At 37.7% G+C, this 27,894-nt stretch overlaps 1 protein-coding gene across 2 annotated transcripts in view; it reads left to right on the plus strand.

The window, feature by feature from the left end:
* LOC103659494 (lymphocyte antigen 75) overlaps nt 1–27,894 on the plus strand; it is a 121,266-nt gene that overhangs the window by 66,662 nt on the left and 26,710 nt on the right. The window contains exons 27-35 of one of the 2 annotated variants that reach the window (XM_040644604.1): nt 221–385; nt 2,602–2,718; nt 6,952–7,146; nt 9,592–9,818; nt 11,164–11,332; nt 13,489–13,638; nt 14,577–14,699; nt 16,615–16,782; nt 18,443–20,293. In XM_040644604.1, coding sequence (XP_040500538.1) covers nt 221–385; nt 2,602–2,718; nt 6,952–7,146; nt 9,592–9,818; nt 11,164–11,332; nt 13,489–13,638; nt 14,577–14,699; nt 16,615–16,782; nt 18,443–18,621 — 1,493 coding nt within the window. In that variant the 3' untranslated portion in view covers nt 18,622–20,293. Of the gene's footprint in view, nt 1–220; nt 386–2,601; nt 2,719–6,951; nt 7,147–9,591; nt 9,819–11,163; nt 11,333–13,488; nt 13,639–14,576; nt 14,700–16,614; nt 16,783–18,442; nt 20,294–27,894 lie in introns of those variants that run through there. The other variant, XM_008687012.2, reaches the window with a different exon arrangement.

A 27,894-nucleotide genomic window follows, 5' to 3' on the forward strand; every position in this document is an offset into this window, starting at 1 on the left:
CTCACTCCACAGCAGGGGAAAGAAATTGTGTTAAATAAATTCCTTCCTACAGAAACCCAGTTAAGAGGTCACATTATATTTGAGTATAAACAGAGCAAGCATCATCAGGCTATTATTTATTGGCTTCCTGAATATTCCCTACAAATCAAGCCTAATTGCCATGAACAGGATTTAACATTTATGTCTAAGGTTAGGATTCGTACCCTTGTCTTTTTTTTAGATGAGACTGAAAAAGAGGTCAAAGCATTTGACAATGTTCAATGTCCATCCCCTGTTCTATTTACTCCATGGATACCATTTCAGAACTCTTGCTACAATTTCATAATAGCAAAGACTGAATATACGGCCAAACCAGATGAAGTTCATTCTAAATGCCAGAAACTGAGTAAGTATCTTATGTGGCCATTATATATATGTTCATTAAAAAACAGGTCTCACCTGAGTGTGTTATAAATATTTCTAATAGCACTATATCTCAAAAACATTCATCTCCTAATTTCTACATTATCAACAAAAAATTTATTTTTTTATCATTTGTTTTTGTTGTATTAAATAAATTATTAAATTAAACAAATTAAATAATTTGTTATTATTGGTTTTTGTTGTATTAAAATTTGTGTTTAGTTAAGATGGAGAATATAAGAATTACTTCTTTATCTACCCACTAGAGAGCTAGTCTGTCTTTACATGTGTAAACAAAATGAGCTCTACTTAAAAAGGAAAAGAAATGACTCTCGCAGGCAGAGAACTGGATATTAAACCAAGCTAAACTGTGGGCAAAGTGAAAACAGGTGAATTTGGGTGGTTGAAAGCTCAGCTAAGAAGTCAAAAGCAAAGAAGCAGCTCTGCTTAAAAGAAATGCCCTTCAACAAATGACTGGATTAAGAAGATGTGGTCCATATATACAATGGAATATTACTCAGCCATCAGAAAGAACGATTACACAACATTTGCAGCAACATGGACGGGACTGGAGGAGATTATGCTAAGTGAAATAAGTCAAGCAGAGAAAGAAAATTATCATATGGTTTTACTCATTTGTGGAACATAAGGAATATCAGGGAGATCGGAAGGAAAAGGAAGGAAAGAATGAAAGGGGGTAAACAGAAGGGGGAATGAACCATGAGAGACTATGGACTCTGGGAAACAAACTGAGGGTTTTGGAGGGGAGGGGGTGGGGATTGGGATAGGCCGGCGATGGGTATTAAGGAGGGCATGTATTGCATGGTGCACTGGGTGTTATACGCAAATAATGAGTCATGGAACATTACATCAAAAACTAGGGAAGTACTGTAAGGTGACCAAGATAACATAATAAAAAATTATTATTAAAAAAAACAAGAAAAACCAAAAAAAAAAGAAGAAAAAGAAATGCATATTTCACACTCTCAGCTCTTAGGACTCTTCAGATATTCCCTGTGGGATCCACTGAAGTTTTGTGACTTTTAAACAGTGGACCTGTGAACTGTGGGGAGTTCCTATGGAAAATATCAAACCATTATTCCCAAAAGTGTGCTGTTTAGAAATTAGTCTTGAGAGAAAGTCTACGAAAAGGATCCTTAGAAAAAAACAAGGTTGAGAAATACTACACCACCATTGTTTCCTAATGTCTAACAACATTACCAAATGTACATCAGCATATACTTTAAGAAGTACTGCCATAAATGAACTAGTTTAACTTTGTTTAACCAATGTTTGTGACGCTTTTATCCATCTAGTTTTTTTCTGAGAAACTCCAGCTAATTTCCTGAGGAACACCTTTGGGAAATATTAAACTTTTTAAACAGTAATATAAAGAGTGATCTCTAAGGAAAAGGAAGATCTATCATATAGATCATCCAGGAGGTTTTGTTTATTATAGTCTTTGACAGTGTATCATTAAAATGGGTTAATTTGTACCAATTCAAAATAAGCTTTAAATGGGGAAAAGTGAAGTGAATCAATGTTTTAAATTCTCTATTCAGCAGCTAGTTTTACACTATTCTGTAAGACCAAATTTAACATCAAAATGTTTCGGGTACCAGGTGGCTCAGTTGGTTAAGCATCTGACTCTTGATTTTGGCTCAGGTCATGGTCTCAGAGTTGTGAGATCAAGCCCTGTGAAGGGCTAAGCATGAAGCCTGCTTAAGATTCTCTCTCTTCCTCTTCCTCTGTCCTTTTCTTCCCATGTGCTCTCTCTTTTTCTCTCAAAAAATAAAATAACATAAAAATGTTTGAAAACTTCTTAATCTATTCATTTCAGTATGATGAGATAGTTTTTTAAAAGGCTTTATTCATTTGAGAGAAAGAGAGAGCAGGAACAGAGGGAAGGGCAGAGGGAGAGAATCTCAAGCAGATTCCCTACTGAGCACAGAGTCCTATGCGGAGCTGGATCTCATGACCCTGAGATAATGACCTTAGCCAAAACGAAGAGTCGGATGCTCAACTGATTGACCCACCCAGGATCCCCAGTACAATCAGATAGTTTTAATTTACATGTCTGTCTTATTTTCCAATATTGTTTTAGAGTTTAAGCTGGGAAATACAATTTTCTAAATCTATCAAAATAAAGTGTTCTATATAAGTAATTATTAAAACTATTGACTATTTTTTATTTAACAGACCCAAAATCACATGTTCTGAGTATTCGAGATGAAGAAGAGAATAACTTTGTTCTAGAGCAACTTCTGCACTTCAATAATATGGTTTCATGGGTCACATTAAGTATAACTTATGAAAGTAAGTTGTAAATCTGCTGATTTTCTCTATTTATATTCATACTTCATTATAAACTACTTGTTTATCATGCTACAAAAATATAGGTCTTCTAAGTAGATGTTTACCAATGTACAAAATTATAATTATGTACTTAGCAGAACTTATATAAATACCAGGCAATTTTTGTGTCTCGAATCTGCCATTCAAATGCCTTTACCACCAAGGTTAGAGTTAAATGGTAGACAATAATTTCCTTTCTCCACTATCTCTCCTACCAATTCAAGACTAACTGAAAAGGACCATGCTGCCATAGAAATCTTCAATATCTACTTTATATCTCTACCATGTATATAGGATGAGTGAGAATGGAATTATATTTTTATTATCTTGCTCCTTTGAGTTTTCAGCATTGGCTTGGAGTATGCGTTAGAAAAATGAGAAACAGTCTGACAATGAGATAGAATATTTGAAGTTGGGACTAAATGCCACAAGTCCAAGGTACAATTGCTATGAAATTTTTTAAAGATTCATTCATTTATTTTAAAGGGAGAGGAGAGAGAGAGCGTGCATGCATGCACACGCAGTGATGGGGGAGGGGCAGAGGGAGAGGGAGAGAATCTCCAGCAGACTCCCTGCTCAGCAGGAGCCCCACACAGAGCTCAACCCCACACCCCTGAGATCATGACCTGAGCCAAAATCAAGAGTCAATCACCAACTGAGCTACCCAGGTGCCCTGCTATAAAATGTTTTAAAACACAGACCTAATAATAGCATAAATAAGACCAATTTAGAAAAATACTCAATTAGAGATGTCCTGAAAATCATAGAAGTTTTAGAATTAGGAAAAAAGTCACTCTGAGACATCACACATCAAGAGCATACATTTAGCCAAAAAAGGGGGATGGGCCTTACTGAGGGGCACAGGACAATGACAGCCAAAGGCAGAAGCTAAATTACTCAAATATGACCATTTTAAAAATAGCCTTCTTGCGGCTTGGGGGTGGCTTAGTCAGTTGAGCATCTACCTTCGGCTCGGGTCGTGATCCCATCGTCATAGGATTGAGCCCACACATCACATCTGGCTCCCTGCTCAGTGGAGAGTCTGCTTCTCCCTCTGCCCTTCCCCCTGCTTGTCCTCTGTTTCTCAAATAAATAAATAAAATATTTAAAAAATATATAGCCTTCTCCTTGCTATCTAACCTGACTCTTTTAGAGTTGCTCAGGTTTTTCTTAAATATTTATGGCATGCCGATGAGTTAGCAAAATTAAGCTATCAAGCAATAGGTAAGTAAGACTTAGGTTGCCAGTTGAAAATGAGTTCATCATAGTAGGACTTATGGGTCTAAATCCTTTCTCCAAATACACTTGAATACCCCTAAAATTAAGAAGGGGGAAAAAATGGAGAGAAAGTAGGTGGAAAGTTCCCAGGCTTTACCCGGAAATGACTGAGGAGACAGTGTTCCTGTAGGGACCAGTGGAGACCACACCCAGGATGCAGAGATTTCAGTTTTATCTTCTGATATACTTTGTTATATCTATATTATCAGAAACAACTGAAAATGTATTCTGTGTTCTGAAAAGCATTTTCAAATCTGTAGACTTCCTTTTAAGCATCTTAGCTTCTTTTTGTAAATTGTATGAGTAACAAAATTTCTACTAGAATATATCGACATGAATGAGATATAGAAAGATGTTTCAAGCAATAGAAAATTTGGTTTAAATCTAATTCTTACTGGCTTAATTCACATCCATAGATTTGTTTAATTATGTCAATACACTTAAATAATATTCAAATATAATACCACTGATACAAAGGATTTTATTTTGGGGTTTTGTTTTTTTTTTTAAGTTCTGACTTTTCAGAAGTATGGCCATGAATAGAAACTATTAAGGGAAGCCATTTGTCAACTGAAAGATGCTTCAAGCCAAGTGAAAAAGTGGCCGTTTTGTATAGCAACTTTAGGAATATACCATCACCCATCATATTGGCCAGAAAATTGTCAGTTAAACATTTGGAGAGAGGGAGAGAGGGCCTGGGAGACATGAGGTGATAGAAAGCAGCAAGCAAGAGCCAGATCACACGTACAGCGTTTCTAGCGGGTCTTTGCTGCACTTAGATGTTTAGGTATACAGCCTTGGAAGGTGGTCACCAGTGAAAGGTAAAAATCACCAGGACAACAACGGGTATGTGTACTGTATAATGACATCTCTCTTTATGCCAATTCATAATTTTAATAGGCCTAGTGACTTATTTTTCCAGAAACTTTGATATATTCCCATACCACAGAATCCAGCCATTTAAGGTGTACAACTTAATGGCTTTTAATATGGTCAAGGGTTGTATCGCTATCACTCCCCCGAAAAGAAACACCGTACCCATTAGCATTCCCTCCTCGTTCCCTACCCCTTCTCCCAACTCCCAGCAACTACTGATCTATTTTCTGTCTCTACAGATTACCTATTCTAGACATTTCAAATAAATGAGATCATACAATAGGTGATTTTTGTGTGTGACTGGCTTGTTCTACTTAGCGTAATGCCTTATACATGTAGCACCGTAGCGTGTATCAGTCCTTGTTATGGCTGAATAACATTGTTATAATAACAATAACATCTGTCGTATGGCTATACCATACTTAATTTATCCATTCATCAGTTGATGACCATTTAGATTCTTTTCACTTTTTGGTTGTGAATAATGCCACGACGAACATGTAGATGTATGTATTCATTTATCTTGGGTATATACCGAAGGGAGGAATTGCTGGGTCTTTTTTTTAACCCTTTGAAGAACTAACAGACTGTTTTCCTAAGCTGCTATGCCATTTTCCATACCTTCCAATTTTTCCATGTTCTATGTCAACACTTGTTTTTATCTCTTTTTTTGATTATAGCCATCCTAGTAGGTATGAAGTGATATCTAATTGAGGTTTTTACTTCATTTTTATTTCATTTCCCTGAGGACTAATGATATTAAACATAATTTCATGTGCTTATTTCCTATTTGTATATCATCTTTGGAAAAAACTTTATTCAAATCATTTACCCATTTTAAAATTGTCTTTTTTATTGTTGAGTTATAAACATTCTTTATATATTCTGGATATAAGTTCCTTGTCAAGTAAATGATTTGTAAATATTTTCTCCATCACTTTATTTATTTATTTTTTTTTAGTAAGCTCTATACCCAACATGGAGCTCTCACTCACTACCCCCAGATCAAGAGTCATAAGCCCTACTGACTGAGCTAGCCAGGCGCCCCCATCATCACTTTGATAGTAGAATTTGTAGCACAAAACTTTTTTTTTTCAAGATTTCATTTATTTATTTGAGAGAACAAGTGAGATCACAAGCGGGGAAGGGTGGGGGGAGAGGCAGAGGGAGAAGGACAAGCAGACTTCCTCTGAGCAGTGAGCCTGACTGGGGGCTCCATCCCAGGACCCTGGGATCATGACCTGAGCTGAAGGCAGACGCTTAACCGACTGAGCCACCCAGGCGCCCCACAAAAAACTTTTTAATTTTAATGAAGTCCAATTTATCTATTTCTTATCACTTATGCATATCTATGCTTTGCCTATGCCTGGTGATGAAGAAATACTCCTAGGTTTTATTCTAAGAGTTTTATAGTTTTAGCTCTTACCTTTAGGTCTGTGATCAATTTTTGAGTTAATTTTCTGTATGGTAAAAGGAAAGGGTCTGATATGTATACACACACACACACACACACACATGCGTGCACACACACATACATACATATATGTTTTTGCATGTAGATAGCCTGTTGTCCCAGGGACTATTCTTTTGTATTGAATTGTTTTGGCACCCTTGTCAAAAATCAGTTGACATAAATGTGCACAATTGTGTATGGTTTAGGTCCAGGGAAGAGATTTCTATCACTAGTTTTGTAATGTGTTAATTTTTAAATTAAATAATTATATTCATTTTCATTGTAATTAAACATATATACAGGAGAAATGAAAAATTTGATTTAAAAATAACAAAACATAAAGCTATTACAGGATGGTGAAATTATAAGTAAATTTTAATTTTTATGTTTATAATTTGTACTTTCCAAATTAAAAATAAGCATGATTTACTGTTATAGTCAGAAAATACTTTAAAGGGATATACATAATCATATAACTTTTTACATAGTAAATAAAGAAGAAAGAAAATCGATTGAGTTTGAAATATTAACTATAATTCAAGTCTTCATTTAATCTCTAAACATAGAAAAAAACGTGTCTTCCCTAGATAATTCTCTTCTGTGGTCTGATAAGACCATGCTGTCATACACAAATTGGAGAGGAGGAAGACCAGATATAAAAAATGACAAGTTTTTTGCTGGCTTGAGTATTGATGGCTTCTGGGATATTCAAACCTTCAATGTTATTGAAGAAATACTTCACTATACGCAGAACAGTATTCTTGCTTGTAAAATTGAAATGGGTAAGTATACTAATGTAGACTTTCCAGTCCAAGGAAAGAGAACATAAGGCCATCAGCTCGAGTGGGAATCATTCAACTGTATTTTTTGAGTGCCTCCTCTATTTTCAGTCCTGTGAGAGGTACTACAGAAGTTACAGAGGAAGGAAAAGATACAGTGCATCCATGGTGTCATGGTCTTGAACTCAAGGAGTAAAATGTAGCTGAGGAGACAGCATTTAACTGTTTAGCATTGTTTTATGTAAGTTAGTTTTAGGTTATTTGTTATTGGCGTCAGTTTGTTGGAAAATCGTAAGACGTGGTTGGGTCTTGGAGACTGGAGAAAATTTTTATAAATATGAAAGTGTGTTTGTGTAAAGTTTTGACATTCTAGCCTAAAAATAAATGTCTCTTAAGTTTGCCTAATTCCTTAAGTAAATCTATTTTTACATGCATATGAGTTTTAAATGTTTCACAGCTTAGAAACTGTTATAATGGCCACTATGATTTAAGGCCATAACATTCAGGCTTATCTCTCTTCATAGTGCCACAAAATAACTTTCTGGAGCATCATTTCAAACAGCAATCTCCAGTGTTTTCCTATTGCCAATTGCTTTGAGACCATGTATGCTTCTAAGGTTTTTTAGAAACACTGTCTATTCTAAAATTCTAGGCTTTCTTCCAGCCCCCAAATCTTCCCCCATTCTTGGCTCAATAAGGTTCTTTTTGTGTCATGCTGATCTCTTAATTGTCCCATGTGCAGTGTATGCTTATCCTCATTTGCACCTTCATTTACGTTTTTTTATGGACAAGAAGTCTTCCACCTCTTTTTTCACTTCTTTAACAAACTTTTTATTTTAGAATGATTTTTGTATTTGTAAAAAAGTTACAGAGGCAGTACAGAGGGTTCCCAAATACACCATAACCAATTTTCCCTATTGTTGACCTCTTACATTAGTATGGTACATTTGTCACAACTAAAAAACCAGTATGATAGATCACTATTTACTAAAGTCCATCCATTATTCCGATTTTTTTTTTTTTTTTTTTTTTTTTTTTTTTTTACTTAATGTCCCTTTTCTATTCAGGATTCTATCCAGGATACTACAGGATACTATGTTACATATAGTCATCATGTCTCCTTAGGTTTCTTGACTGTGAATGTTTCTTAGACTTTTCTTGCTTTTGATGACCTTGACAGTTTTGAGGAGCACTAGTCATGTATTTTGTGGACTGTGCCTTAGTTTGGGTTGACTGATGTTTTTCCCATGATTAAACTGGAGTTGTGAGTTTGAGGTTTAGGAAAAAACCACAGAGGTAAAGTGCCATTTTCATCACATCATATGAAGGGTATGTGCCATCAACACAACTTACCACTGTTGATTTTAACCTTGATCACCGGGCTACAGATGGTATTTGTTAGCTTTCTCCACTGCAAAGTTACCCTTTTCCACATTTCCATGCCATACTTTTTGTAAGGAAGTCACTATAATCAGCCCACACTTACAGACTGAAGAGTTATTCTCCATCTTCCTGAGAGGGGTATATCTATGTAAATTATTTGGAATTCTTCTGTACAAGAGATTTGTCTATTCTCTCCCATTTTTATTTTTTATTTTTTAAAGGTTTTATTTATTTATTTGAGAGAGAGAGTGAGGGGGAGAGAAAGAAAGAGCACAAGCCAGGGGAGGGGCAGAGAAGCGTACTCCCCGCTGAGCAAAGAGCCTGATAGGGGACTTGATCCCAGGACCCTGGGATCATGACCTGAACTGAAGGCAGCCGCTTAACCGACTGAACCACCCAGGTGTCCCTCTCTCCCATTTTTAAATTTATTCAGTCAGTTGTTTATATCAATATATATTTTATACTTTGGGTTATAGTCCAATATGCTACATTATTTAATATTTTATTCAAATTGTTCTAGTTTTGGCCATTGGGAGCTCTATCACTTGGATCCTGTGCCTCTTTGAAGTACCGTCATCATCGTTGTTTCGTTATTGCTATATTATTCTTCATTTGTTTTTAGCTTACTCTCTGATTACTTTATTTCTTCTTAGTCCTAATTTCATCTAACCTAAACTCTGCAAACTGAATTTGTTAAGCAGGCTTTCTGACTCTCTTACTTCAGAAGAATCTTTCCTTCTCTACTCAATCACACATGTTATAGCGGTTAATTGTTTGGCCTGCATTTCAGGAATTCTTTATTCTGTCCCCAATTCCTATGTGAGCTCCTTAAATGAAAGACAATGTTTATACCTTTTTTTAATCAACCAGACAACTATAATATTTAAAAACCTATTACATGTATTGTGGCAATAAGAAAAATAATGTATGCATTTTACATCCCTTGTTAATAAGAAATCCAGTTTTGTTTAATGTTAGAAATGATTGCATGTCTAGTCTTACCCAAAATGTGTATTTTAAATAATTTAAATATAATCACTAATACTTTTAATTTAAATATTATAGTTGACTACAAGGAAGAATATAATGCTACTCTGCCACAGTTTATTCCATATGAAGATGGTATTTATAATGTTATTCAAAAAAAGGTAACATGGTATGAAGCCTTAAACATGTGTTCTCAAAGTGGAGGTTATTTGGCAAGTGTTCATGACCAAAATGGCCAGCTGTTTCTGGAAGACATCGTAAAACGTGATGGATTTCCACTATGGGTTGGGCTCTCAAGTCACGATGTAAGTTTTGTCTTATTTCCCAGAAATTTTCCAAATGTGTTAGAAGGTTGGAAATTTGAGCATAAGGTATTAATTCAAAGTATAACATCGGATTAAGTCCTGGGACTCAATTTGCATAGCATACTGCTTATCTTTTTGCAACATGAACCAGATAGAAAATTGTATTTGTAGAATGCAGTAGGGCAAATGGTGGACTGCAGCTGCCTAGACACTGCCAGGCCATCCCAACGGCCCAAGAGATGAATATCTCAACAACACCTCTCTGTCACCTAGTTGGGGCAGACCAACTGGAAAGCGGGTAAAACAGGAGTAGCACAGAATCAGAGAAACCTGAGTTCCAGTACTAGTGGTGGGTCTTCCATTTACGTGTTCAGTGATCATGAACAGGTTATTTAACCTTTGCAAGCTTATTTCTTCTTCATCTGTAAAACGGGTGATAATATTTTCCTTAATACAGGATTATAGTGAAGATTAACGCAAAAGTTTATATAAGATGCCAAATAAAATTCTTCATGTTAGGACTAATAAATGTGTATTTTCTTCTCACTTTCCCCCTACAAATTGCACTATTTGAGAATAACGTTTCAGTAGTAAGCATATCTTTTTGTGCCACTATTTGAATCTTATTAATTAGTATATTCATGTACCTAATCATGATGTCCAATATACCAAAAATAGGCATCTATTGAGATTAGAATTGAAGGCCTGATTTAAATAATCTTTAGAACAAAGTGAAGAAAATAAAAGAAAGGATGACAAATTAGTATTATAGAATCAAGGGAAAACCAAAAGTAATCTTCCCATATGAGTTTCTAGGGAAGTACTTTCTTCTTCCAGCCCTCTGCTGTTTGATGGCTTCCGTAATATGAAAGAATGTAGCCAGAGACACAAACTGCAGAACTATAAAACATAAAAAGCAATATTCAGAATAATATGGAGGTTGGGATTGTAAATCTGTAATTGTGACAAATGGAAGCCATTTGCACATCATTTAATTTCAAGTGTTACATAAAATCATCCTTAAAAAAAAAAATCTAGAGACAGAGTATAGTAACTCTGTCTGTAAATTTAAAGTCCTGCTTAAATTGCACCAGAGTAAATGTCTCAAATCAAAGCATCAAAAGTAAATCCCTGATTTTACAAATAGGTCCACACCCTAACAATTGTAAGCAAATAATTAACAATCCATTCCAATACTTCTTAAAGTATATATATTCTTCTTAATGTTCTTTTTGAACATTCTCTTGTCTGGAATCAGGTTATCTCTATTACTCTTTTTTTAAAAATCAATTCTTATGCTAAAAAAGTCCTAAGCTTTTTTTCATCTCTATTATTCTTAAAACAGGGAAGTGAATCAAGTTTTGAATGGTCTGATGGCAGTACATTTGACTACATCCCATGGAAAGATAACCAGTCTGCTGGAAATTGTGTTGTCTTGGATCCAAAAGGAATTTGGAGACATGAAAAATGCAAGTCTGTCAGTGATGGTGCTATTTGTTATAAACCTACAAAATGTAAGACTTGATTTTGAATAACTATATTTATTAAAATATGACATTTTGTTTTATGCACATGATTAAATACTCAAAGGAATTTTTGTCAATTTTTAAATAAGGTTTATTCACAAATCCAATAAAAATAATTTTGATACTTTGTGAAGAGAAACAAATACGATATACCCATTCAGGGTAAGTTCCCGAAGACTTTCAGTTCCTCTCTCACTGGGTACATATTACTCTAGAATTTGTGAATTTTAATTTCACTTAGCAGTGTTTTTCAAAGGCTGACACGCTCCTTTTAAAAAAGAGTTCAGCAGCATATAAATTTGGGAAATACCTTAGGTTTGATTTACTGTATTGATGGCTCTGGGAGTTTCTATAGGAAAAAAATCTATTTAATTTTGTATAACTAAGCATTTTCCAAACTTAGATGATCCGTAAAATCTAAGGAAAAGCCCCTTCCATCAGGGGCTGGACTTGGGGTCATCCTGACAGGTGGAGCCTTGAAGAAGAGCACAGGAACCAAGACCACCCAGGAGCTGCAGAGGCCTGCTGGACAAGTCAAGATGGTGGCAGTGGCAGTCTCTGAAGCCTCCGGTTCTCAGTGCTTGCCATGCTTTCTGCTCCAAAGAATCTTCCAGAGAAGATTCGACATTTGGAATTAAACAGATCCAAGCAGAAAAAAATGTGAAAACCTTATCCAGAGAAGCAAGTGAATACAACAAAGAGAGAATGATATCAAGAATGATTATGGATAATCAAGAACTGACATCTCAGTTGTTAGGTACAGAAAATAAATGTAATGTTTTAGAAAAACAATTGGAATACATGAGAAATGTGGTAAAGTATACAAAAATGGAAAGGACATCTGTGTTAGCTAAACAGACTTTATAGGATCAAGTAGAATGACAACATGAACAAACACAAATCCAGCGCTATACTGAGATTGAACCCCATGTTGGGCTTCACATTGGGCGTGGAGCCTGCTTAAGATTCTCTCTCTCCCTCTCTCTCTGCCCTTCCCCCCGCAACCCATCTTTCTCAAACAAAACAAAACAAAACAAAAAACCTTAGGGAAAAAAATGGACTCTTCAAAAAAAAAGAAAGAAAGAAAGAAAGAAAAGAACAAGTGTTGGTAAGGATGTGGAGAAATTGGAGCCCTTGTATATTGCTTGTGGGAATAAAAAGTGGTTTGTAGCCACTGTGGAAAATAGTATGGTGATTTCTCAAAAATTTTAACATAAAATTACCATAGGATCTAGCAATTTCACTTCTGGGTATATACGCAAAAGAAATGGAAGCAGGGACTGGAACAGATATTTGTACAACTGTGTTCACAGCAACATTATTCACAACGGCCAAAAGGTGAAAGCAACCCAAGTTGTCCACTGACAGATGAATGCGTAAGCAAAATGTGGTATATTCATACTATGGAATATTATTCAGCATTAAAAAAGAAGGAAATTCTGACACATAATACATAATACAACCTGCATGGTCGAATCTTGAGGACATTATTCTAAGTGAAATAAGCCAGACACAAAAGGACAAATACCATACGACTCCAATTATATGAGGTACCTAGAGCTGTCAATTCATAGAAACAGAAAGTAGAATGGTGGTTTCCGGGGGCAGACAGGAATGGGGAGTTATTATTTAATGGGTACGGAAGCCATAGCTCCTCTCTTTGTAGGAGACAGATTGTGCTATGCTTATATACGGTCCTTTGTAAACATATTACCAATTTTTCACTTGTGGATATGATTTTAAAAGTAGTTTTTTTATATAGCAAGGTAAAACTAGGTTTATATGATCAAGATAAAAAGAATCCAAAGAAAGAAACAATTTTAAGTATTATTTCAAAGTAGTTACAGGCCTGCCGAGCCTGTGTTTGCTTCTTATTCTTTCTATCCAATTGTTTTTACCTTAGGGTAATTCCATCTTAGAGGGCTAAATACTTTCTTCTACTTTCTAAGATTTAAAAATGGTATTCCAAAAAGCTAATTAGAATGTATACTCTTAGAATATGGGCTGTAGCTTTCCCTGGTGTGGGTATTGAGTTGAATACTTCTTACCCACAGGAACCACAGTTTCAGACAGGGGTTCGTGAGATTTTAAAAAGTCAGTTATTTTTTCTGTGCATTTTTACATCATATCTAACATTTTTATAGCTAAAGAGGTGTCCTCTCATACACACTCATCAAGATGTCCAGCAGTAAAAGGGAATGAGTCACAATGGATCCAGTATAGGGAGCACTGTTACGCATCTGACCGGGCACTGCGCAATTTCTCAGAAGCCAAACAGTTCTGTTCAAAACTTGGTGAGTTAAAATTTATTGATTTTCTTGGACTCAATAATGCAATCATTGGATTTTTTCCAAGGAAATAATTTGAAATAATGATTATATTTTTGAAAATATTTTGGGGGCACCTGGGCGGCTCAATCAGTTAAGTGTCTGATTCTTGATTTCAGCTCAGATCATAATCTCAGGATTGTGGAATAAAGCCCCGAGCTGGGCTTGTCACTGCTGAAGACTACTTGATTCCACTTAGGATTGATTTTCCCAAGTCTAGTTATTATTCTATTTCTATCCCTTGCCTGATGACGGTGATAATACTATTTTTCTGTGGGCTTAGGCAATTTATCAAACTTCAAGAGTATTCAATTCCATACTTTATTTAGGAACTTACAGTGGGCATAACCTATGTATAAAATAATAATAAAAATAAAAATAAAATAATAATAAAAAATAAAAAAGTACACATACGTATAAAATAATATTAAGGGAAAGGCTAATGTTCCCCAATATCCCAAACCTATTTGCTTTCATTTTCATTTTAACAGAAGCAAAGTTAAAGCTGAGTTATTATACAGAAATGGTTGTCGAGGAGAGCGTGCTGAGACGCATCTTTCTACAACCATATACCCCACTACTTGTGACTCGCTGTTCATACGCAATGGTCCCACTGGCAGGCAGTTCCAAGATCAAAATGTTAAACATTTTGAAGAAACATAAAATTTCTGTATGTAAAGTTTCAATCTAGAAATATTTCTAAATTTTTTGGAATCTATTAATGCTATACTTTTAAAAAATCTGACACAAATATCAGATTTTCAAACTATTCTCTATGTAAAGCTTGAATTTCTCAATGATCTTGATCATGGTAGATTTCTTTTTTTCAAACGGCTGGTTGAGAATAAGCCACTTCCCTAGTTTGCATAAAGCTAATTAGTTTAGGGCTTGTTTTCCCTCAACAGATCATTCTGCAACTATTGTTACCATAGAGGATGAAGATGAAAATAAGTTCGTGAGCAGACTGATGAGGGAAAATAATAATATTACCATGAGAGTTTGGCTTGGATTATCTCAATATTCTGCCGGTAAGTGATGTATTTGTGTGCACAGTGTGCAAAGAGAGTTCCAACTTGTCCTAAATACCAAGTCAGCCTTGCTAAAGAATGTCAGGTGGTGGTGAATTCAAATGCTTCTTATTGATGAATAAGCGAGGGCTGCTGGCTGTTTTGGACACTTATAAATTCCTAATGAATATGAATATGTGAGTGACTTATTAGTAATAATGGAAAACACTAATGAAATAGAAAATCAGGTTAAATCAATGGAATGTTCTAGAGGTTTAAGATACTTGGATTGACAGCATATTTTTTCTCCTACAGCAATATCTGTGGCCCTCATGCTCCCACAAAGAACTCATGACTTGCTTCCCTAGAGTTCTAGTGTCTACCACTTGTGTTTTTGTAGCTTATAAGTCTGTTTTTCAGAAGGGTCTCCTGTTGTAGTTCTCTTCCCTCTTGTAACATTTTTACCTTAGAGAAAAGTTAATTCTTAATGGTGATTTTCTTTTTCAAACAAGCTTGATAAAATAGCCGAGAATTGGTTAAAAAAGATTTGTGGAAGAAATTTTCAAGGAATGATGGATTAATCCAAGCAATAATGGATAACAGATTTGAGTAAACTTGGAATTGATAAAGAATGAACTAAGAGTAAAAATTCGATAGAAGAATAGGAGGTGTGTTTTATGTTTTAAGCCAAATTGAATTCTAAATAATTGAAATAAATGTGAATCCCAAAATATTAAGTACTTGTCAAAAAGTGAATGGATTCAAATCAAAGTTGGCCATCTAAATGAATGCTTAATTGTATTTACACTATCACCACAAGGTGGTGCTCCCTCAGCTGGAAAATAAAAATGGAGTCACGGTGGGGAGACCATCCTGGACCCTCTTGACCCTTGCTCCCCCAGCACATCTTTAATGATATGAGTTTTTTAGTTGGGGGTGAGGATGCTGATGGGGATTCGGGTCTTTAGAAATCTATCCCTCACACAAGAAAAGTGCAAGCATTCTGCACTTTAACCAAAACACCACGTTTTATATCAGTGCTAGTAGAACTTTCTGCAAAGATGGAAATGTTCTATATCTGTGCTGTGTAACAGAGTAGTTGCTAGCCACATATGGCTATTGAGCACTTGAAATTTGACAAGTGCCACTGAAGGACTGATTTTTTTATTTTTTTCACTTTTAACAAGTTTCATTTTAAATAATGGCATAGCACAGTTCTAAGTAAATGAGTTGTATAAGCCACATGCCATTTTACCTTAGAGATTTAGAGGCAGCTACCCTATGACCCAGCAATTACACTACTAGGTATTTACCCCAAAGATACATATGTAGTGATCCAAAGGGGCCCCTGCACCCCAATGTTCATGGCAGCAATGTCCACAATAGCCAAACTGTGGAAAGAGCCGAGATGTCCATCGACAGATGAATGGATAAAGAAGACATCACACACACACACACACACACACACACACACACTGGAATATTACTCAGCCATCAGAAAGGATAAATACTTACCATTTACATTGATGTGGTTGGAACTGGAGGGTATTATGCTGAGTGAAATAAATCAATCAGAGAAAGACAGTTATCATATGCTTTCACTCACATGTGGAATATAAGAAACAGGGCAGAGGACTTTTGGGAAAGGGAGGGAAAACAGAATGAGAAGTCATCAGAGAGGAAGAAAAACCATGAGAGACTCTTATCTATAGGAAATAAACTGAGGGTTGCTGGAGAGGAGGTTGGTGGGGGAATGGGGTAATTGGGTGATGGGCATTAAGGAGGGCATGTGATGTGATGAGCACTGGATGTTATATGCAACTGATAAATTATTGAACACTACATCTGAAACTAATGATGTACTAGAAGTTGGCTAATTGAATTTAAATTTAAAAAGAGAAAAATTTAGACGCAATAAACTTAATTTCTTTTTTAGATCAGTCTTGGAATTGGCTAGATGGATCAAAAGTGACATTTGTCAAATGGGCAAATAAAAGTAAGAGTGGTGCTGGAAAATGTAGTATTTTGTTGGCTTCAAATGAAACTTGGATAAAAGTTGAATGTTCACATGGCTATGGAAGAGTTATCTGCAAAGTTCCTCTGGGTAAGTATGGAACTTGTCCTTAAGGAATATATTTGTAGAACAGGTCAGGAAATAAATGTGCAACTCAGTTATGTGCAAAGTTTTGTACTTGGTCCTAAAGTCCTTATTTAGTTCTTTCAGTATATCCAAAAAACTTGATGAAGCCTTGCAGATTCTGTCAGAAAAATATATTGCAAGAGATATAAATGCCAAGATGTCTAAGACTCCCAGATGAAAGTTTGTATAATTCTTCCCTAAGAAAAATAGAAGCTGCCAGAGTATTAGGGAGCTCATTTCTTTGAATATGTTCTTAAGATGTATTTGATTCTATCAGTCAAATATGTAAAAGCTCAAAGGTCTAATTCTGCAATTAGTTTGCTTCCTTTCTCCTCATTCCCATAAAACTCATGATTAACTTAGCAACAATGCAAATCTGGATTTAATTACTTAAAATTTCCTGGAAGGAACATCTATAGGAAGTCATAATTTAAACTTAGATTTTATCATGAATTTATATATAAAATAACCATAAAAATCTTATCTTAATTTCATTTCTAGAGAAAGGAGCTCTAAATTTTTCACAGCAACATTTTTGAAGATTTAGCATAAAAAGGTCCTTTTGGTATAAATATTAAAGATAAAACCCCAATGCTAGATGATTGGTATCTATACATTCATGCATTGATTCAGCAAATATTTGGAGTGCCTACTATGCATCATGCCCTGTTTTGTGTGCTGGGTAGGGGGATGGCTAATTTGGATAGGTTATCAGGGAAGACATCTAAGAGCAGCGGACATTAAAGCTGAGATCTGAAAGGCCAGCCAAGCAAAGATGAGGGGAAGAGGCATACTAGGCAGAGCTACCAGCTGAAACAGAGCCTAAAGTAGAATGAGCTTGATGAGTGCTCAAAGAGGAGCTGAAAGGTAGGCAGGCACCAGACACCTGGGACTCTGGAAGCAAGGGTCAAGAGTTCAGGTTCTATGTTAAGTGAAATGGAAAACAGCTGGAAAATTATGGGGGGAGCTGGGGAGCAGGGTTACAGTGGCACAAACCAAGAGTTCTGTTTTGGCATTCGGAGTGTCCATATGGAGAAGAGATATCCATATGGAATGTCTAGCATGCAGTTGGACATATGAGGGAGAAGAGAGGTCAGCATAGAGATAGTATTTAAAGCAAGGGGACAAAATGAGTCCATCTGGGCAGCATGCAAAGAAGGGGTCTGGGACAGCGTTTGAAATTGAATAGCTGGGAGCTAAATGAAGTCACCCTAAAGTCTTAAATTTGCTTTAAAGCAAATAACTTTGGCCCTAGGTAAGTCAAACACAAAAATTTACAACTTTTAGCAATTTGCTATCAAAGTAAGGTAATATACTGGGAGTAATGTTTTTGAAAGGGTGATGGGGAAAGTGAGAATAAAGATAATGCTTTAACTTCTTTAGAAAAAAAATTGCTAAAACAACAAATAGGATTTAAATGAAAGGGAAAAGAGTTAAATCTGCAAAAAAAACGCTTGTGTTTGATGATGGAGTTTGCATTCTGTGTTAATGCTATGAAACAATCAGGTACTTATTGTGTCTCATTTGTACACAGTTTACATGTGTGACACACAGCCTAATGTATAAATCAATAATGATGACTTTTATATTCTCTCCTCCAATGTCAAACCTTTCCCTCTTCTAGGCCCTGATTACAGAGGAATAGCTATCACATTTGCTGTGCTAAGTGTCTTAGCTCTCATCAGTGCCCTGATTTGGTTCCTCTTCCAAAGGAACCGGTTGCACTGGGCGGGCTTCTCTTCAGTTCGATATGAACAAGGAATGAATGAAGATGAGATTATGCTTCCCACTTTCCATGACTAAATTCTTCTAAAAGTTTGCTAATTTGCACTAACGTGTTAGGGAAAATGAGCCATTTCAGTTTTTCCCAGTGTCAGTATTTACTCTGTTCTAAAGTAGAAGTGGTAAGTACTTTTTCAGTTGTTTAATTGCTGTGCTAGTATCTACAGTGAATTATCCACAAAATGCCATGTTTAAAACTTTACTTAATAGAATAGAGAACCTTAATAGAATGGAAAAGAACCAAAGCTGGAACTAAAGTCCAAGTTATTTGTGGGTTAATAAATTTAATGTGCATTTTCTCTATAAGAATGTAGTTAGTAACTAGGATGTGTATATACGAATGGCACGACTGCTTAGAGATTTAAAGCTGGCATGTTACTAGGTCACAAATCTACCTTTTAGCTTTTAAGAATATTTAGCATAGGGCATGGTTGTGGAGCCTACTGAAAAAAAAAAAATCCAGCCTAATGTGAAATTTGTATCTCAAAGTAAAAACATAACTGTAAATAATATGAACATTATTTCAAAATAGTCATTTGTAGCATTTAGGAGAAATTATTAACCAATGAGATATGCTTACTTTTTTTACACAGCCAAATAATGCTTTTGGCAAGATACTTCTTATACTGGTCCAAAGATATTTCATACCAAAATTGTTTAAATGGAAATATTTTGTTTTGTCATAGTTGTTCATAAAACAATGGCTTTTAAAGGAGATTTAATACTTAACATTTTCCTAAAGTATGGGAACATTGTCTTTAGATTGATTTAGATATGCTGTAGCAGTGTGGTTTTTGTCTTTTCTTATGTACAATATATAACTCTTTCCTCTTAAAGGGAACCAGCTAAGGATACAAGTTCTTGAAAATTTCCCAATTTTTATGCTTTATATGACATGTCAAATTTTGACTAAGTAATTTGTGTTACTTTGTTCCCTTTTTTCTGTGAGCTAGAGAATAGGGGTTTATGAAGGAAATTGTATATCTTGCATTTGTAAAAATGAAAATTTTATAGTGAAACTCTAAACCTTGTGACTACTACTAAAATATTTTAGATGATGAATATTTAAGGAAGCACTGTTTTGTGATTATCACTTTAAATTTTACCACCTAGAATATATTTTTAATAATAGTTTCCACTGAACACGGTGTTTTATTCAGTGTTTATATTTATACTTTAGAATATTTTTGTATAATATTCATAGATTTATTTTAAGATTTAGAGTGTTTATACTATGATAAACTTAATTTTCTAAGACAGTTTTAGTATAGACTAAAACTATAGTACTATTGTCTTGAAATATTTTTATTGAATTTGTTAGACTATTCCTCTTGCCCTGTGATCTGTACAATTTTAGTTGTTAAAGATTTTCTTCAAAGAACTAAATCAACTTGGTGTGAAACGTACACCTGTACCGGGTATCTGGCTGGCTCAGTCGGAAGAGTGTGCAGCTGCTGATCTCTCGGGGTTGTGAGTTCAAGCCCCACACTGGGTATAGAGATTCCTTTAAAAATAATAAAATAGTAAAATCTTAAAAAAAAGAAAAGTACAGCTATATATAGTAGTGATGCTGTAATAAATTTGTTTTATTTTTTAAGTAAAAGTGTTGATCCTTGTTGAAAAATATATCTCTAGGTTGGGTTTTATTATGTTACACATATAGTATAACAAAAAATAAAGTGTGCAATTGTTGTAATGCAAGGTATCCTTTATTTAAAGAATAAATGCAATCATGGACACCTGGGTTGCTCAGTCGGTTAAACGTCCAACTCAGTTTTGGCTCAGGTCATGATCTCATGGGTCTTGAAATGGAGCGCCATGGCAGGCTCTGCTCTCAGCCCAGAATCTGCTTGGGTTTCTCTCTCCCTCTCCCTCTGCCCCTCCCCCCACTCTCTGTCTCTAAACAAATAAATAAATAAAATATTTTTTTAATAAAGAATATAATCATCCTACATTTCTGAATGTTTGAGTCTCTTTTTCAGATGCCTTTGACTCAGCAATTCTTAGCAAGTCTTTTAACTCTTGTATCAGCAGAAATTCTAACTATGGCCCACTTACTTCTCATTTTTGGTGCTTCTACAGGAGATCCTGCCCCCACCGCCCAACCCGAAGCATTCATCAGCCACTTCTATGTCAGTAGGTCTCATACGCAGCTCCAGGCTCATATTCTAACTTCCCCTGGACAGTCTACATCCAAGTCCTCAGCATGACCAGAACTGCCCGTATTGTGTTCCTTTTCCCATTTCGCCTGTTGCAGATGTGTCAGAAGAACTGAAAGCAGCCTTTTCTAGTCTTCCCTAGCTAATCCAACCCCCACATGGGGTCTAACAAAATTGATCTCTCAAAACCGGGTACCTAACAAAGGAAGTAAATATACCTAATGGTCAGGTACAGGGGACAAATGTAAGTGACACCAATGATCACCCTCTTTTTTTCTCCCTTCACCCCACATACAGCATGCTCCCCTCCCTGATCCCAGGGCAAGATGTGGCCATTATCTGGGAGTTCCCCTCTGCACATGACTGCAGTAGTTCGCTAACCCCAATCCTCATGCCGCTGCTGAGTTTATGTGAGGGGGAAAGATCCAGAGTCCTTTATCTTAGGTTCGTTTACTCCTAAAACCCTTTTGGAGGAATGAAGACTTAATTGCTATTAGTTCAATAATTTTGTCTTGTTTAAGAAGACAAATTTTAACTAGATCTCAAAGACTTTTATTTTACTAGACCTCATGATTAGATGTAACAAAGTTACATCTCATTCCCCGCTTATTCTAAATCAAAGCATTCTTACAGTATCTACATTTCAACAAATTTAATATACTTGTATTTCTTTTTTCCAAGCTAAATTAATCACAAGCAGAATTTTAGTAAGTTTTTTTTTCTCCATTTCCACAAGCCAGTTCTACTTTTTTTTTTTTTTTTTTTTTAAGATTTTATTTATTTGACAGAGAGAGACAGCAAGAGAGGGAATACAAGCAGGGGGAGTGGGAGAGGGAGAGGCAGGCTTCCTGCTGAGCACTGAGTCTGACACGGGGCTGGATTCCAGAACACTGGGATCATGACCTGAGCCGAAGGCAGATGCTTAATGACTGAGCCACCCAGGTGCCCCCAGTTCTACTTCTTTTTTTTTTTTTTTTAAGATTTTTTTTATTTATTTATTCGACAGAGAGAGACAGCCAGCGAGAGAGGGAACACAAGCAGGGGGAGTGGGAGAGGGAGAAGCAGGCTCATAGCAGAAGAGCCTGATGTGGGGCTCGATCCCGTAATGCCAGGATCACGCCCTGAGCCGAAGACAGATGCTTAACCGCTGTGCCACCCAGGCGCCCCCCAGTTCTACTTCTTATATTTTCTTTCAAACAATATGAAGACACCATACCCTTCCTCTCTCAAGCTAGAAACCCAGAATTCATCCTCATTTTCTCTTTCTCATCTCCCTAATCCAACAATTCTGTCAGTTTTACCTCAGGCTTCTCACAGAGTGGCTGTCTCCATTATCAGCTGTCTTAATTCAGGCCTTTATCATTTTTCTTGGATTATTTGCACCAGTCTCTTCACTGGTCTTTCTCATCAGCCCTTCCTCTTCATCCCAATTTTCCCACTTGTGGGCCTACAGGAGCTGAAATACACAGAAGAGGACTCACTCTGTATTTTGGCCTAAAGTTATCTAGGCCTCCTCCCTATCTCAGGCCAAAAGGGATCTCAGCAATGCTCAGCCCAGGGACCTTCCCCAGGAATCTTATGTGGGCTGTCGATCAGCCCTGGGAAGCCCTAGGGTTTTGGTTTCCTGGCCAAATACCCTCTAATGCAAGGTAAGATCAAGTCAACATTGCTCCAATTGCTAAACAACAGAGAAGCAAAGTCAGATAAAACTGGACTCCAGAAATTAGGAAAACCTTAAGTGATTTAAGCCTGTGGAAATGTAGCTAGCCAAGCCAGAATCCAGAGTGAGCTGTGAAGTGAAAGGGAAACTAGGAAATGGGGAACATGAAATTCTGAAAAGTATGGTGGAGAAGGAAAGGACAGGGATTGGGTCACAGCTAGAGGGAGGAGGGTTGAAGAAGGTTTTTTTCCAAAGAAGAGGGGAAAAGGGTTCACAGGTTTAGAAGCTGAGAGGAAAGAAAACAAAACAAATCAAAACACCCCAAAGAGTGGACAGAGAGAAGTTAATGATGCAGTGGAGAGAGATGGAGTCATGGAAAAAGATCTTGAGGAAGATGGAGGAGAGGGGCGGGTCTAAGCCCACAGAAAGAGAACTGGGTTTGCATGAATTGGGGAAGCCTGCCTTCCTCTCTAAGGCCACCCGAGGAAGACCTGTGTGGAGGAGAAGGGGAGAGCATGTAAGTATTGAAGATTTTTGTCTATACCTGATGGCCCCCCTGTCTCTACTGGGTAGAAGTCAAGGTCTTCTGCTGAGAAACATGAGTAGCAAATTGGGTCTCAGCTTGAAGAGCATAATAAAAAATTAAAAATACCTAATCAGAAGAATGGGGGAGAACAATGACCAAGATAAATAAAAGGATCACAGAAAAGGCACACGGGGCCCAGATGGAATTAAAAGTCATATATTTGTACTGACAACCATTAGGAAAATTGATTGGTTTCCTCTACCTGTCCTTGGTTGCTTCAGTAAAGTTGAGGAACAGGAGTCTATGAAGAAGAAAGAAGAGACCCCATCCTCAAAAAATTAAACATGGAGTTACCAGGGGTGCCTGGCTAGCTCAGTCAGTAGAGCATGTGACTTTTGATCTTGTGGTCATGAGTTCAAGCCCCACTTCTGGGTGTATATTCAAAGGAAATGAAACAAGATCTTGAAGAGATCTGCACTCTCATGTTCACTGCAGCATTATTTACAATAGCCAAGACATAAAAGCAACCTAAGCATTTGTCAATGGATGCATGGATAAAAAAAAATTTATATATATACATATATCTCACACATACCTACACAGTGGAATATTATTTAGCCATGAGAAAGAAGAAACCTGCCATTTGTGACAACATGGATGAACCTTGAGAGTGTTATGCTAAGTGAAATAAGTCAGCATCACAAGAAAACATTTATTTATTTATTTTTAAGAAAAAAATGTATAGAGGCACCTGGGTGGCTCAGTCAGCTAAGCAGCTGCCTTCAGCTCAGGTCATGATCCCAGGGTTCTGGGTTCAAGCCCCACATCAGGCTCCTTGCTCAGCGGGGAGGCTGCTTTTCTCTCTGCCTGCTCCTCCCCCTGCTTGTGCCCTCTCTCTCTCTGACAAATAAGTAAATAAAATCTTTTTAAAAAATTTATAATTATAATGGCAATGGATGTTAACTAAACTCACAGTGATCATTTCATAATATTTACAGTCATTGAATCATTATGTTGTACACCTGAAATATAATGTTATATGTCAATACAAAAAAAGTAAGACAGAGAAAGACAAATCTTAAATGGTATCATTTATATATGAAATTGAAAACAGCTGAACTCAGAAGAGAATAGAGTTGTGGTTTCTAGGGGTTTGGGGGTGGCAAAATGGGGAGATGTTGGACCAAGGGTACAAAGTTTCAGTTATAAGATGAATAAGTTTGGGGGATCTAATGTGCAGCATAGTGATTATAGCTAATAATACTATACTATATATTTAAGGCTCATCCATGTCTTTTAATGACTTGATAGTTCATTTCTTTTTAATGCTGAATACTATTCCATTGTATGGATGTACCACAGTTTGTCCATCACCTATTGGAGGACATCCTGGTTGCTTTCAGGTTTTAGCAACTGTGAATAAAGTTACTATTTTTTGTGTGTACATAAGTTATCAACTTGTTCAGGTAAATACTAAGAAGCACAATTGTTGAATTGAATGGCAAGAATATATTTAGTTTTGCAAGAAGCTGCCAAAATGTCTTCTGAAGTGGTTGTACCATTTTGCATTTCCACCAGCAATGAATGAGAGCTCCTTTTGCTCCTCTTTTTCAACATTTGGTATTGTCAGTGTTTTGGATTTTAACCATTCTAATAGCTGTGTAGTGGTATCTAATTTTTGTTTTAGTTTGCAATTCTTTAGTGACATATAATGTTGAGTGTTTTCATATGCTTTTTGCCATCTCTATATCTTCTTTGATGAAATATCTATTCAGATCATTTGTATATTTTTAAATTGAGTTCTTTGGCTTTTTATTGTTGAATTTAGACTTGATTTTAAAGCACTCTTTTGCTAATGACATGAGGCTATGTCAGAGTCTTACTTGGTCCTGTTTTGTGTGTTGTGTTGTCTGGTTCCAGATGCCCTCCCCAGTCAATTTACAGTTGTCTAGTTTATACATATATTATAGCAAGCATGGTTTTGGTTTTTTTGTTTTTGTTGGTTTTTTTTTCCCCTTAAACAACGGAATTCTATTGTCTCACATTTCTGGAGGCTAGAAGTTCAAGATCAAGGTATGGGCAGAATTGGTTCCTTCAAGGGCTGTGCAAGCATAGTTTAAAGACCCTTAATCCAGGAAGCTGGTAACAAATAAGTTGTCTGAGGGGGGTGCCTGGGTGGCTCAGTTGGTTAAGCCTCTGACTTCAGCTCAGGTCATGATCTCCAGGTCCTCAGATCCAGCCTCATGGGACTCCATTCTCAGCGAGGAGTCTGCTTCTCCCTCTCCCTCTGCTTCTCCCTCTCCCTTTGCTCCTCCCCCTGCTTGTACTCTTTCTCTTAAATAAAATAAAATCTAAAAAAAAAAAAAAAGTTGCCTAAGGGACATAGTCCACAGGGAGGAGCCTTTGAAAAGGTTTCTGACCGTTAGACTCAAAGGAGGAATCTGGCAGACACTTTAACCAAGTGGTCAAAATTAGCATCACCAATATGAGACATGAGAGATGACATGGTGTCTGTCCTGGGCAGGACACATCACTTCTGCCATACTCTCGCCAAACAAACAAAAAACCTGAATCCTGTTCTTCCAATCTCCCTTAAGAGGAAATCTAAGACAAACCCAAACTGAAGGACATTCTACAAAATGATTGTCCAGTACTGTTCAAATGAGATGGGGGAAAGACAAACAATGACAGAGGAACTGTCCCGCAGTAAAGGACACTAAGGAACCAAGACATCTCAGTGCAATATATAATGATGGATTGGATTTTAGAAAAGCAAAGACCATTAGAGGGACAAATGACGAGATGTGGTAAGGATTGTAGATTGGTGAACAGTATTTAACCAGTTTTAATCTCCTGGCTTTGACCATTTTCCTGGAGTTATATACGATGTTAATATTTAGAGAAGCTGGCTGAAGGGTTACGGAAATTCTTCGGTACTCTTTTCGTTAACATTTTTGAGAGTCCGAAATTATGCCAGTTCAAATAACAAGTTTCAGATAGAACAGAGCCGTGGAAGGGGCGGCGCGCCGGCGGGCGCTGGCGGCGGGGTCAGCCCCGGGCTGCCCCCTCCCCTCCCCCCCGCCCTTCTCCCCCCGCCCCCCCTGAGGCCGGCCGCGTGGGCGGGTTGGTCGGCGCCCCGCACTTCCCAGGAGCGCCGCCCTTGCCGTCCGCAGCCGCCGTCATGACCCGGCCCGCGCTGCCCGCTGTCCTGCTGCCGTTGCTGGGCCTGGTCGCCGCCGCCGTCGCTGGTGAGCTGCCCCCCTGCCGCGTTCCCTCCCTCCCTCCCCGGGAGCCCGGCCCCCCCCGCCCCGCGGTGACTCCGCAGCCGCCGGCCGCCCGAGGGTTTCGCCCTGCCCTGCGCGCCCACCCGTGCGCCCCCGGGGTCCTGGGTCGGGCCACCAGCCGCCCCGCGCCCCTTCCTCCCCCGAACCCCGGGCAGTGGGTTCTGAGAGAGCGCCCCAGGGGAGGGCTCGCCGAGGACCCGAGCGTGCCCTGGCTCCCCCACCGTGCCCACAGCCTCAGCGCAGACCCCGCTCGCGGGGCGTGTTCCCAGACGGGGAGCTCGTTGGCGGCAGAGCCGAGGGACTTGGAGCCCCACACCAGGGTAGTTTCGGGGCCATTTGGGGCTGAGAAGAGGAGCGGGGAAGTTGGCTGCGGAGATTTCCCCTCTGCGCAGCGGGGCGGGGGCAGGGATGGGAGGAAGCGGGCCCTCCGGCGCTGGCCGCCGTGTTTGTCCCGAGGCTTGGTGTTCAAGTTGTTGAAACAGGAAAGCAGGACAGCCAAATAACCCCTGGGTCGAAGAGGGACGTGGACAGGCGAGGCTTGGATTCCTCTTAAGTCGTGTGATTTAAAAGTCTTTAAGCCTGGTCTGCTGTTATGCAAGTGTCACCTGAAAAATTACACAGGATTAGTCAGTCATTTCCCAAGTGACTCCTGAGGAAAACAGACAATTCTGTTAAATATGTGGGGTGGGTTTTTTGGTTTGATTTTAACAAGTTTTTCGTACAAGCATGTCAAAAATATTGAATGCGGGAAAGACTTCCATCCAACAACACTGATTAAACAATTCTAGGAATTAAAGAACAAAATAAACAAGAACTAAGTGAATACTTATGTGGGGTTGAATAAAATGCTTATGCAAGTGTTTTGTTTTTTGTTCTGGGGTTTGTTTATTCCCCCCCCCCCTTGAATTTCACTGTCATTTCATAAGTTTCCCGGGAAGCCTGAGAGGCAGGCATATTGTAACGGATCTCTGTATTGGGGGAGCAGTAGACTAAGCAGCCCCGAACTTGCTCCCCAACTCAAAGCTCCTTTCCTGGAAGTGCTTGTGGGTCAGCATTTAGGGCTAGTTATGCCGTCTGCTGCCTCTGGAGGAGCAGAGACAAGATGTGCCGATTTTCACACTTCATCCTGAGCTCGTTAGTTTTGTCTAAGACAATGCTGGACGATTTTGAGACTCCCCCCCCCCCCCCCACATACCCTCATCTGTTTGCCAGTAACGTCTGAAAGCCTGTTTAACCCACCTTCTGGGTTGCCATGCCTTCAGACTTCAGGTTAGTCAAAATATACTTTTCGTGTCACATTTAAAAAAAAAAAAATCTGTTCCTAGATGTTGAGATCTCTCTTTTTCAGAGAAGCTGTTTTGAACAGTAAAACAGGACAAGCTATCTTTGGAAAATTTTGTTCTTTTTCTTTTTATAAAAAGTCCAGTACAGTTAAACAGGCTTTTCAAGAGCTTAGGAAGTGCATGTTGAACACATTAATGCTGGTAATTAACCATTTTCTATCAATCAGGAGGCTTGAAGGATTAATTTAGAAAGAGCATGAGCTTTGGAGTTAGGTACAAACTGTATGGCCTTGATCAAGTTACCTAACTCATTGCACTTGGAGATAATACCCGGTAGGACTCTCCCGAGCATTAAGTGAGAACTCTGGCTCATACCTCTTGC

This window comes from Ursus maritimus, unplaced genomic scaffold (genome assembly GCF_017311325.1).
Source record: "Ursus maritimus isolate PB19 unplaced genomic scaffold, ASM1731132v1 scaffold_1, whole genome shotgun sequence".
Taxonomy (NCBI): domain Eukaryota; kingdom Metazoa; phylum Chordata; class Mammalia; order Carnivora; family Ursidae; genus Ursus; species Ursus maritimus.